Genomic DNA, 13,919 nt, shown 5'->3' with positions numbered 1-13,919 from the left:
CAGGAATTAAGTCTGGGATCGCCTTGTTCTATATGGCACTGGAATTCTTGGACTGTAGCCGAGGAGAATGGAAGAATTGTGCCTGGAGGTCGGGAATTTGGGGTAGAATCCAGTTTTGCCAGGATTCAGCTCCATTTACAGTGGACAATTAAATTCCAGTAGGGCAGCCATGGGTGGATGTTCTGTCCAAACCCCACCCCCCCAAGCCAAGGAGGCCTTGTGGGGGGGGGCGGGGGGGAACTCCTGGTTTCCCGTTGGAAATTTCACCCATTCCACCCTCATAAGGTCTCACATAGCTGAAAGCTAATTTAGGTCCCACTGAGGATTTTATGAATGCCCCGAATGTTCACCAGGGAAAGGCAACTGAACCCTGAGGCTGGCTTGCTCTAATGGAAGCAGAAAAATGAAAAAAGAACATTTTCTTCGGGCCCTAGGCAAGCCTCTCCTCTGCCGTCAAAATGGCATGGCGCCACTCTGACATTCTGGCTGCTGGTTTGGGGCCGGCACCGCTGACGCACCCTTACAGGAGCAATGATTTAGTCCATGCAATTTGGGATAGGTTTGTGAACAGGCATGGATGGATGAGCGTTCTGCTTGCACTGAATTTAGCAGCTTATATGACTTAATACGCCACTGCAAAGATAATTTCGGTTGTGAGAATTAAATACCTAAAGTAACAGCAGCCTTTAAAAAAACATTCTCTATCAAGCAACCTCAATGAATGCCTATACATGGAGAGGACTAGCCAACAAAGGGGCACTAGAACAAGAAGATAATCTACTTTTATGGAAAAAGATTTTTGGTTAATTGTAAATGTAATAAATAAACATTACCTAAGAATGATCGTCTCTCAAGAGTGTGAAAGACACAACTTCCAAATACCTGGACTAAAACCGAGTCATCAATGATTTTCTCACAGTGAAAGAATGCCAGGAACGTGCTTGTCAGCAGGACAGATATTGTTTGTTTTAGGGGGTTTCATTGTGGTGGTGGTGGGAATGTGCAATCCTTAGCTGCTGATTGTTAAATTGCAGTGGGTTGTGTTTAATTTTCATGGAATTTAGTCCAGGGACAATGATAACAACCATCAGTCCCACACAGCAATGTGACATTTACAGTTTTTAATTATTCAAACTAATGAGTCAAAGCAAGAGGTTCATTCTTCACTCCCATCTGGTACTAAATGGCTCATGCATGACTCCTGTACATGAAACTAGTGAAAGGAGCACAGTCTTCAAGATGCAGCATTTAGGAAGTCATTTTGGAGAGCAAAGGATGATCTTTGGAAGGCCCCACACTGCCAGCGATGTACAGACACCGAAGAACTTCGATATTAGCAGAAAAACATTAACAGGACCACAGACTCCATGGGATCTGTGAATTTTATTAAATTATAAAATTAAGTAGGTTATAGCGGAGCAGCTCCGCGTACGACTGCCACAATGTTACAGCTAAAATAAGAGGTTCAGCATGACCAGGTAATGTTAAAACAGCTTAATCCCCAAAGCCCCCTGAACAGCATGAAGTTTCAGCGATCAGTAACTTTAAGTACCTTCTTGAAGGACAGCACAGGCAGAAGACAACTTAAAGTACTTGAGAAGTTAAAGGGGTGTAGTGGAACTAAGATAAACGTATGCCACCCAAGACAACCCCAAATTAAATAAAAGTATCTAAGGAAGTTTAAAGTAAAACATCTAAGGGAAGTTAAAATTAAAGGGGGGCACCAGATACAGGTAAAACCAAAAGGGAACAACTGGGATTAAAAAAAAATAAACCAAAAGGAGGCAATGGGAGAAATATAACAACAACATGAAACAGCCGCGAGATGTATAACAAAGATGGAGACCATGAGATGCGTTTGCTGTGGGATGTTCCCAAATAAGAGAGCCACATACAATAGAGGGGTGAAGAGATGTGAAAACTGTCTTTTAATCGGTAAACTTAAAGAGTTTATAGCCTCGGCAAGCAAGTTATGGGACTTTGCAAGTTCAAATATAAGTAAGGGTTTTTTTGAGGGAGTGTGGATAGTATTAGATTCAGTAAGTGAGCCATCTCAGGTAACAGATACAGCCAGCCTTGCATCAGACCTCAAGTGAGCAGTGGTGAACGGTTGTTTTTCGGACTGGAGGAAGGTATACAGTGATGTTCCCCAGGGGTCGGTACTAGGGCCGCTGCTTTTTTTGGTATATATTAATGACTTGGACTTGGGTGTACAGGGCATAATTTCCAAATATGCAGGTGATACAAAATTTGGAAGTGTAATAAACAGTGAGGAGGATAGTGATATACTTCAAGAGGATGTAGGCAGGCTGGTGAAATGGACAGACACTTGGCAGATGAAATTTAACACAGAGAATTATGAAGTGATACATTTTGGTAGGAAGAACGAGGAGCGGCAACATAAACTAACTGGTACAATTCTAAAGGGGGTTCAGGGATAGAGAGACCTGGTGGTATATGTGCACAAATCTTTGAAGGTGGCAGGACAGGTAGAGAAAATGGTTAAAAAAGCATAGGGGATCCTGGGCTTTATAAATAGAGGCATAGAGTACAAAAGCAAAGAAGTTATGTTGAACCTTTATAAATCACTGGTTCGGCCACAACTGGAGTATTGTGTCCAATTTTGGGTACCGCACTTTAGGAAGGATGTGAAGACATTAGAGAGGGTGCAGAAAAGATTTACCAGAATGGTTCCAGGGATGAGGGACTTCAGTTACGTGGATAGACTGGAGAAGCTGGGGTTGTTCTCCTTAGAGCAGAGAAGGTTAAAAGGAGATTTGATAGACATGTCCAAAATCATGAAGGGTTTTGATAAAGTAAATAGAGAGAAACTGTTCCCGTTGGCGGAATGGTCGAGAACCAGAGGACACAGATTTAAGATTTAAGGTGATTGGCAAAAGAACCAAGGTGACATGAGGAAAACCTTTTTTTTTAAAAACGCAGCGAGTAGTTATGATTTGGAATGCGCTGCCTGAAAGGGTGGTGGAAGCAGATTCAAATGTGGCTTTCAAAAAGGAATTGGATAAATATTTGAAGGGAAAAAATATGCAGGGCTACGGGGGAATGGGACTATCTGGATTGTTCTTACAAAGAGCCAGCACAGGTTCGATGGGCCGAATGGCCTCCTTCTGTGCTGTAACCATTCTATGATTCTAAGCGTGAACCTTCAGGGACGGCGCTGGAGACCTGAACAACTAGGGACAGCGTTGTCATGACGGGAACAAATGCTAAAGGAAGCCAAGGAAATTGAGATATTAACTGGATTAAGGTTGGTAAAACAACGCAAGAGATTATATTAGTGAACAGATACCTGGCACTGTCCAACAATGTAAAAGGTAATAGAAGAAAAGGTGGTTAAAAATTCATAAGAGGACAGCCTGGACAAAGATGCAGTTTATGTCACACAGAGATTCTTTGCTGAGGAAAGTGGATAGCCATAAGAGTCACAAGGACAATACCCATAGGATGGTGAGCTGTCTACCTGAAACTAGAGCAGCACGTATTGAGGAAAAGTTAGAAGAGATACTGAAAATAGACCACGTATAGGGGCAAATGACATCAGAAGAAATAATACAGGGGTCTTAAAAGCCACAAATATAATTGTCTCAAAACTCAAACTTAGAGGATGCAATGGAATGTTCTGTGGAATACTTCCAATATTTGAGAAAGGCAGAGAAATCAGTGTCAGGTAGCATGATGTGAGTAGAACAATGATAACTTCCTAAATAACGGAATCCTTTCACAATAAAAAAGGACTGGTACAGGAAAGGCAGGCTACATTTAAATGAAATAGGGACAAAAAGACTTCTGAGGAATATTGAGGCATCAATAGAAAATCCTTTAAACTACACAGGTAGGGGGCAAGGGAGGAGGAAACAGTATCCCAGATGATATAGAGGGTAGAAGGTAGTCAGCGAGTGGGTACGAACCCAGAAACTCAGAGTGACTCACATGAACTGGAGACCAGGAATAGGGAGTTAATGGGGGACGAGAGAGAGGAGGCAAATATATAATAAGCCTAAGCAATAATACTCAGGAACTGGAGACTGTTGTGGCAGTAGGGAACCATGATGTGGTGGGAATATCAGAAACATGGCTAAATCCAGAAATTAATATAATAGTTAGGGGTACAAAGTGTTTATAAAAGACAGATTGAACAGAAAAGAAGGTAAAAATCGATCCTGCGAAAGGTAGCAAGTTACAAAACAAACTACTCTCGTTAGACATCTAATGTTAAAAAAAAAATCAAAGCTAATGCTAGGGGTATGCTATTGATCACCTGGTCAAAATAAGAAGGAAGACAATTTGTTCAATGAAGTGATAAGAAGGGCATGTGAGAACAGGAAAGTTATGTTAATCGGAAATTTTAATCAACATAATATAAACTGGGAAAATCTAAGTGGCTTAGTCAGAGTTGGCAAATGTAGTGCATGATTGCTTCTTGACCCAGTGCATCAATGAAGCCACAAACAACAATACTTATCTTAATCTGCTATTCATCAGTGACTCAGAAGATGTACAAGATATGGAAGGCACAGTACCCACAGAATGATAGTTTAACATGATCTGGGAATTGGAAATTCTCAAGACCATGAGCTTTCAAAAGGACAAAATTCCATGAAATAAGGGAACAATTAAAGCAAATAAAATGAGAGAGGTTGTTCAACAAAACTTCAGTAGGAATCAAACGGAACTTTAATAGTATAATCCTGAGCATAAATACATTCCCACAACCAATAAACTCAGACTTTTTTTTATTTGTTCATGGAATGTGGGCGTTGCTGGCAAGGCCAGCATTTATTGCCCATCCCTAATTGCCCTTGTCTGTGTGGTGAAGATTCTCCCACAGTGCTGTTAGGTAGGGACTTCCAAGATCTTGACCCAGCGACGATGAAGGAATGGCGATTTCCAAGTCGGGATGGTGTGTGATTTGGAGGGGAACATGCAGGTGTGGTGTTCCCATGTGCCTGCTGCCCTTGTCCTTCTAGGTGATAGAGGTCACGGGTTTGGGAGGTATTTCGAAGAAGCCTTGGCAAGTTGCTTAAGTGTATCCTGTGGATGGTACATACTGCAGCCACGGTGCGCCGGTGGTGAAGGGAATGTTTAGGGTGGTGGATGGGACTAAGCAATCATAACATGAAATGGATTAACAGGTGAATTTAAAGTGAAATAGAGGAAAAATGGGTTGTGCAAATCCTGCAGGGAGAAAGAAAAAGGAGTGCACTGGAATGGATACTAGAAAATGCAGAGACATGTAAAAAGGGTGATCAGAGTCACAAACAGAGACATAAGGCTGAGCATAACAAGAAAAAATTATTTTAGTGCCACAACAGCAAGAGGATAGTCAGAGAAAGGGGAATACAATAAATGATGTAAATGGGCTTGAAACTGAGGATGACCACAAAATAGTAAATATTTTGAATGACTACTTCCTCCAGGTATTCACAAGACATGAGCAAAATGCTTCTCCAGACAAAGACATTTCAGGTAAAATCAATTACTTCATTGTAAATGAGATGGAAGTCTTAAACATGGCTAAATAGACTTAAAACAAATAAATCCCTGGGGATTGATTATATTTATTCTCGGGTGCAGAGAAAGACTAGGAAGGGGTTCTGTAAGGCACTGACAATCATTATGTAGGTGTCAGACACTGATGAGGTACCAAAGGATTGGAAATAGAATAATGTGGTACCCATATTCAAAAAGGGTACAAAAGAGACACAGACAACTACAGCCCCATCACTCTTACTTCTAATCCATGTAAAATAATAAAATCAATTATCAGTAGTAAACCTGAGCACAACAATAACCTAATTAACAGCAGTCAACATGAATTCAGAGAGGGTAGATCCTCCCTAACCAACCTCTTTGACTTTTTTGAGAAAATGACAACTCAAGTAGTAAGCCTTATCATGTGGTGTACCTTGATTTCCAAAAAGCCCCACAACCTCCAGTAAAAGGCTGCCAGGCCTCGAAGTGTCCTGTGATGAAGGAACTCCCAATATAGGGATTCCCTGCCCTCAGCCCTGCTCACTCTGCATCAATGGCTTTGTTTGGGACCGCGGAAACCTCTGCCCCAAAACAAGGTCATTGGAAACACCTGTGCTAGGTCACGACCCAGTGTAACTATGTCTCAGCCTAGTTTGCGCCCTTCTACTGCACTCCTGCCAGAGATACAGCATGTGCACCAGAAGGGCCAAGGATTTTCATCCGACGGTGCCCAATTTGAAATACTTAGGATTCTTCTTGCTGTTTTGTTTTGCCGCACTGAACTTTGTGCATCATAGCTCGCAGTTTATATTTGTACTGGAATTCAGCAATCCTCTGGTTCACACCGCCAGCAGGAGCATTCTTGCTGCCTGTCAAGTTTCAGGATCTTTTTGACCATTTTTCCACAGAAAGGAACTGGAAAAAGAATGAGGCCTCAAAATTCCATAGGTATTCTACCAGTCTTCAGGGCTAACATATAATGACCAGAACTTAGTATTATACTGAGAGCGACAGAATCATCAAAAGTAGTGAGGAAAGAATTAATGAAAGTACTGAATGGTGTAGATACTAACCAAGAACAAAGGCAGCCACGTAGTTTGAAATCTGTCCAATACCCACAAGGAAATTAAGAAGGCAGAATATTTCCCAGTTTGGAGAGAACACTTGAAGTATGCTGAATCCTGTCTGTACAGCCATGGTCCCAAACAGAACTGCCTTCCTCCCAAACCTACAAAGCAGAAGCAAATAAAGATTTAAAAATATGCAGTACTGCATACTTACTGACAAACATACACATAAGCTCAAGCATGTAGTTATACACACACGCTAAATCATGCACTTACGTGTACATGCCATATGTATAGTCTTTCAGTTATATAGCACTCATGCACATAAACACAGACTAGTCCACTTTCGCTTATATTTACATAAAAACACATGGGGACCGAAAATGCACGATCCAGCTGACACACTCCTGCCATAACTTTGGGCTAGAAATTAAGTTGGGATCCAGATATGCAGGGTCCCAGTCTTACCGCCAGGATTTTGGAATGGCTTATTGGGGGTTTAACCTCCGCCTGCTACAAAAATGGCCATTGGTATAAGAGGGAGCAAGACTGAATGTAGGATCAGGAATTCCCGCATCTCTGTCCCTCAAAGAGACCAAGAGTAGAGTTGGTGGAGGTGAATCTGGTGAGATCATGTGTACCTACCTACCAAACAGTGGAGGTGGGGCCCACCTTTGGTGGGGGGGGGGGGGGCGGCGGAGTCCAGCCTGGGATTCCATCTTGTACCCTGAAGAAAAGGATTTCCAATTTTTTAAAAAAATACTCAGTATCCCCCTTACAAAAGGGACCGCAGGCACAACGGGAAGATATTTACTTGGGGTAACCCAGCACCCCCTCCCTAGCCAACCGCTCTTTTGTTGGACTTTCCAGCCACTTGTTTCCCAGTGGCATTTTTAAAAATTATTCTCGAGATATGGGCATCACTGGCAAGGCCGCAATTTATTACCTATCCTTAGTTGCCCCAAATAGCAGTTTGATACAACTGAGTGGCTTGTTAGGCCACTTCAGAGGACAGTTATGAGTCAGCCACATTGGTGTAGGACTGGAGTTGCATATAGGCCAGACCATGTAAGGACGGCAGGTTTCCATCCTTAAAAAGAACATTAGTGAACTAGTTGGGTTTTAACAACAATCCGACGGCTTCACTTTTACTGATACCAGCACGGATTTCAAGTTCTCAAACTGCCATGGTGGGATTTGACCTCCGGCACGGTCAGCAACAGAGGCCCTGGGGCAGATGCAATTCAGCACTTACAGTGCGATGCACCATCTAGCGGATTTTTGGTCTTAAGCAAATGTCTTCAGCCAAAAGTGGCATGTGGATGATCTTATTCGGCCTCCCCCCGAGGTCCCCTCCATCATAGATGCCAGTGTCCATCCAATTCAATTCACTCCACGTGATATTAAGAAGTGTCTGACTACACTGGACACAGCTAAGGTCATGGACAGCATCCCAGCTGTAATACTAAAGACCCACGCACCAGTGTTAGCTGATCCCCGAGCTGTTCCAGTACAGCTGTGACACTGGAATCTAACCAACAATATGGAAAATTGTCCTGGTATTTCCTATACATAAAAAGGCAGGATAAATCTTTCTCGAATCAATTATTCTCCTACTAATTTTTTGAGGCGGTAACAAAGAGGGGTGATGAGGATAGGGCATTTGATGTAGTCTACGTAGATTTTAGCAAGGCTTTTGACAAGGGCCCACATGGCAGACTGGTCAGAAAAGTAAAAGCCCATGGGATCCAAAGGAAAGTGACAAGTTGGATCTAAATTGGCTCAGTGGCAGGAAGCAAAGGGTAATGGTCAACGGCTGTTTCCAGTGGGGTTCCGCAGGGCTCAGTACTAGGTATATTGCTTTTTGTAGAATATATCAATGATTTAGACTTAAATGTATGGGGCATGATTAAGAAGTTTGCAGCAGATACAAAAGTTGGCCGTGTGGTTGATAGTGAGGAAGAAAGCTGTGGATTGCAGGAAGATATCAATGGACTGGTCAGGTGGGCAGAAAAGTGGCAAATGGAATTCAATCCGAACAAGTCTAAGGTAATGCATTTGGGGAGGGCAAACAAGGCAAGGGAATACACAATAACTGAGAAATGTAGAGGAACAGAGGGACCTTGGAGTGCATGTCCACAGATCCCTGAAGGTAGCAGGACAGGTAGATAAGGTTGTCAAGAAGGCATACGGGATACTTTCCTCTATCAGCCGAGGCATAGAATAGAACAGCAGGGAGATTATGCTAGAACTGTATAAAACACTAATTAGGCCACAGCTAAAGTGCCGCGTACAGTTCTGGTCACCACATTACAGGAAAGATGTGATTGCACCAGAGAGGATACAGAGGAGATTTACGAGGATGTTGCCAGGATTGGAGAATTTTAGCTATGAGGAAACATTGGATAGGCTGGGGTTGTTTTCTTTGGAACAGAGGAGGCTGAGGGGAGGTTTAATTGAAGTGTGTAAAATTATGAGGGATCTAGATAGACTGGATAGGAAGGACCTATTTCCCTTAGCAGAGAGGTCAATAACCAGGGGGCATAGATTTAAAGTAATTGGTAGGATGATTAGAGGGGAGTGAAGGAGAAATGTTTTCACCCAGAGGGTGGTGGTAGAGGCAGAAACCCTCATCACATTTAAAAAGTACTTGGATATGCACTTGAAGTGCCGTGACCTATAAGGCTACGGACCAAGAACTGGAAAGTGGGATTAGGCTGGATGGCTCTTTATCGGCCTGCACAGACACGATGGGCTGAACGGCCTCCTTCTGTGCCATATATTTCTATGATTCTAGTCTCCTTTTAATCATCAATAGCACTAATCAAGCAACACAAGCATATCGATAGCCTTTTCACCAAACTCAGTTCGCGTTGCACCAGAACCAGTTGGTTTCAGACCTTATCACAGCCTTCATCTAGACATGGATGCAAGAGATGAATGCCAGAGGAAAGGCAAGAGTAACTGTCCTTTGCATCAAGGTAGCATTTAACAGAGTATGGTAGCAAGGAGCTTTCACAAAGCGGAGGTCAGAGAGGGTCAACAGGAAAGCCCTCCAGTGGCTGAAGTCAGATCTAAGGCAAAAGAACGGTTGTGGCTGTCAGAGGCCAGTCATCAGAGCCACAGCATGTCACTGCAGTAGTTCCTCAATGAAATCTCGTCAGCCACTTCATCAATGACCTTCCTAACGTCAGGGGTGGGGCTGTTTGCTGATGATTCCACAGTGTACCGCTCCATTCGGAACTCATCCAATAATGAAGCAGCTCATGCTTGGGTCTACAGCAGTCGCATGCAGCAAGACCTGGACAACATCCAGGCTTGGGCTCATAAGTGGCAAGTAACATCCGCGCCAGACAAGTGCCAGGCAATGACCATCTCCAACAAGAGAGTGTCTAACCACCTCCCCTTGACATTCAACGGCATTACCATCGCCGAATCCCCCACCATCAACATCCTGGGGGTCACCATTGACCAGAAACAACATAAATAGTGTGGCTACAAGAGCAGGTCAGAGGCTGGGTATTGTGCAGCGAGTGACTCACCTCCTGACTCCCCACAAGTCAGGAGTGTGATGGAATACTCTCCACTTACCTGGATGAATGCAGCTCCAACAACACTCAAGAAGTTCGACATCATCCAAGACAAAGCAGCCCACTTGATTGGCACCCCATCCACCACCCTAAACATTCACTCCCTTCACCACCGGCGCACTGTGGCTGCAGTGTGTACCATCCACAGGATGCACTGCAGCAACTCGCCAAGGCTTCTTCGACAGCACCTCCCAAACCTGCGACCTCTACCACCTAGAAGGACAAGAGCAGCAGGCACATGGGAACAACACCACCTGCACGTTTCCATCCAAGTAACACACTATCCAGGCTTGGAAATATAACGCCGTTCCTTCATCGTCGCTGGGTCAAAATCCTGGGACTCCCTACCTAACAGCACTGTGGGAGAACCTTCACCACACGGACTGCAGCGGTTCAAGAATGCGGCTTGTCACCACTTTCTCAAGGGCAATTAAGAATGGGCAATAAATGCTGGCCTCGTCAGCGACGCCCACATCCCATGAACAAATAAAAAAAAATTCAGGACAGAACAGTTCCCTTGATTGGCACCAGCATACTGTACCTGCAGTATACACGATCGCCATCACTGGTGTACTGTGGCTGGAGTACATACGATCTATAGGATGAACTGCAGCATCTCAGCAAGGTTACTTTAATATCACCTCCCTCCCCTCCAACCTTTACCACCAAGAAGAACAAAAGCAGTAATGTGGGAACACTATCACACCAAGTTCCACACCATCCTGATTTGGATATATATCACCATTTCTTCATCATCCCTGGTCAGAATCCAGGAATTCCTTACATAATACCATTGCGGGAACACCATCACAAGGATGTAGCAGTTCAAGCAGAAAGCACACGACCATCTTCTCAGAGCAATAAATGCGTCCTGGTCTTTGTTGCCCACAACCTGAGAACAATTTTTTTTAAAAAGCAATAAGCTTGCACGGCCATTTTAACCCCCTTTGCCTCATCAACATATCCTAGGACAGACTCCCGCCTGAACCCAGCGCGAATAACAAGGAGGCCGGCAGGCAAAAGTGAGATTTTGGGAGGCAGGGGGCCACCACTGGCGACCCGAGAGAACAGTTCTTGGCATTAAGGTAGGTCATCTGGGGGGGGGGCAGGGTTGGGGGGTGATCGTGGTAGGGAAGAGAAGTCTGGGACAAGGGAGGCCCACGGTTTCCTTGTGGGACTCGGAGAAGCACTCCTGCTCCTCTTGGCCCACAAGGAAACCAATAAAATTGTAAAAAAAAATGATCTCTTCTGGTCCTGGATCCATTCAGCAACAGCTTTCCCCAGTGCGGTCAGCACTGTGCACAACTCGCACGGCCCAAGGTTAATATCACTTTGGGGTCTGAATTATGTCATCAGACCCCGACTTTTGAATATTTATGAGGCCCCCACCTGCCTGCGGCGAGCGCCTCACACGCCTCCCGGAACCCGGGAGTTAAAATAGCAGTTGGCAGGAATGCAGCGCAAATTTTAACCCCACAAGCCCCATTCTCATCGGGTTAAAATTGGGGCTAAACAGTCTTGAATAAAGGAAATAACTCACCTGTCTGACAACTGTCCAGAAATAAAGGAACCAACCAGCACTCCCAAGAAGAATACTGACATAGAAAACGGCCCTTTCCAGTCATTGTTACACACCAAGTCCCACTGAAATGTAAAGAGAAATGGTAAGCTCCAAATATGCGGTCTTGGCCATATTAACAGGTAAGCCATTTTACTGCACTGGATCTAAGAATGTGCCCTCTACGACATCAGAATGGATCAAAACAGGATATGAGAAAAACCCATTCGGCTCATCAAGCTTACTGCTATGTCAGCCTAGGCTCAGTGACAGCACTTACACTTCTGAGCCAGCAGGCTGTGGGTTCAAATCCCACTCCAGGAGGTTTGAGCACATGATATAGGCTGACACTTCAGTGCAGTATTGAGGGGGTTCTGTTTTTGGATGAGGTGTTATACTGTGATTCATCTGCCCTCTTGGGCAGATGTAAAACATTCCATGCCATTATTTCAAGAAGAGCAGGATAGTTTTCCAGCCAACATTTATTCCTCAACCAACATTACAAAAACAAATTATCTGGCGGGTTTTTTTATTGCTGTTTGTGGGATGGTGCTGTCACATTTGTCTATGTTACAACAGTGATTACATTTCAAAAGTATTTCAGTTGCGTGAAGTGCTTTGGGACATACTAAGGACATGTAAATGCCAGTTCTTTCTAATTCCAACAGACAATTGCGTTGTCATGGAATCTCCAATATATTTTGTTTGTTCAGGGAAATGAATAAAACTACATGTCGAATTTCCAAGGCCGAACTGGGAAATGTTTTCATGTTGCCTGAAAATAATTGAACAAAACTCTAGAATGTCAACCCTGACCAACTGGCTTCCACAGATACCACTGTTATGGGTCCAACAAGATTGGGAGAATCATATTCCATAGGTCATCTATATTTATATTATACTTACTCACGTAATCATCTATTTCTAAACAGATTGTAATCCAGCTCTTTATTTTTTTCTCCCCCTCGTTGATTTTCTCCGTCATTTCCTGGGACCGCTGATCATGCAGATGTAGGTTAGGACAAGTAACTATCAGAAGACAGCCGAGCAGAAAATAATTGGGACCAGCATGAAAGAGTGGGGAGTTGCAAAGTAGTTGCAGCATTAGTATGCAAAACCCAGAAACCACAAGGCCTATTCAGATGCTACAAACTCCACAAGCATGATATAAGTGATTTTATTAAAGGAATTTAATATTGTGGCCTTGATGGCAGAACCACTAAAATCTAATACTCCCACCAAAAATCTGTCAAATTAGAGCTTAAAAAATGAATCAATTATTCTGTAAAAACTCACTTTAGACAAGAGTCATTACCAACTTACGGTTATTATATGAATTTTGAACAAACAATAGTGCCAATACTAATATATCACAAATGTCAAGAGGATCACAAACCAAGACTTACTTGTTTATGTTCCATTTACTGCCTACTGTGAATGAATTTATTGTCCTAGGCAAATCATACAACTCCTAGTATAGCTTGTTGTTGTTTTTGATTATTGCAGGATGTCTAACTTTCACTTTAACCAGCACACAGGATTTCTTGAGCATTTATTCAGTTGCAAGGTTTATTTTGTAACTGACTAAATAAAAAATTTCACATCATTCTGGTGGAAGAGTACACAGGTAGCCTTATTGCAGCCAAACGTTACAACGATACATGCAGTGTCATAGCACTGGGGAAGATAATGGCAGAAATTTTGGAGTTATTTTATGCATTTCAGCATGCAATCTTCATACAGAAACGGTTATACTGAATAAAGTTTGCACTCTCGAACACTCCAATAACGCGGTCATTGAGAAAATGGTTGAGATAGGTTTTTCCACTATTATCTTTAAAGAACTGGTGCACCAGTGAACCTTTTTTGAATATTCCTGGTGAAACTATCCTCTCTCCATCGTCATCGTAATATTTATTGAAAAAATATATGTTCCCTCTAGCATTCTATCTAGCTGGGATTTTTTTTTTATTCGTTCATGGGATGTGGGCGTCACTGGCCAGGCCGGCATTTATTGCCCATCCCTAATTGCCCTTGAGCGGGTGGTGGTGAGCCGTCTTCTTGAACCGCTGCAGTCTGTGTGGTGAAGGTTCTGTTAGAAAGGGAGTTCCAGGATTTTGACCCAGCGACGATGAAGGAACGGCGATATATTTCCAAGTCGGGATGGCGTGTGACTTGGAGGGGAACGTGCAGGTGGTGTTGTTCCCATGT

The 13,919-nt window shown here is 43.3% G+C and overlaps 1 protein-coding gene across 8 annotated transcripts in view; it reads right to left on the bottom strand.

Annotated features, from left to right (window-relative positions):
• The window catches only part of LOC137332374 (organic cation/carnitine transporter 2-like), a 139,740-nt gene that overhangs the window by 114,730 nt on the left and 11,091 nt on the right, over positions 1-13,919 (bottom strand). For all 8 annotated transcript variants that reach the window (XM_067996151.1, XM_067996152.1, XM_067996149.1 and 5 more), the window contains 2 exons: positions 11,691-11,794; positions 6,567-6,721 (listed from right to left, as the gene is read on the bottom strand). In XM_067996151.1, coding sequence (XP_067852252.1) covers positions 6,567-6,721; positions 11,691-11,794 — 259 coding nt within the window. The remainder of the gene's footprint in view (positions 1-6,566; positions 6,722-11,690; positions 11,795-13,919) is intronic.

Source organism: Heptranchias perlo, chromosome 14 (assembly GCF_035084215.1).
Source record: "Heptranchias perlo isolate sHepPer1 chromosome 14, sHepPer1.hap1, whole genome shotgun sequence".
NCBI classification, from domain to species: Eukaryota; Metazoa; Chordata; class Chondrichthyes; order Hexanchiformes; family Hexanchidae; genus Heptranchias; species Heptranchias perlo.
The sequence above is the reverse complement of the archived record's forward strand: the minus strand, read 5'-3'. Positions and strand labels throughout refer to the sequence as shown.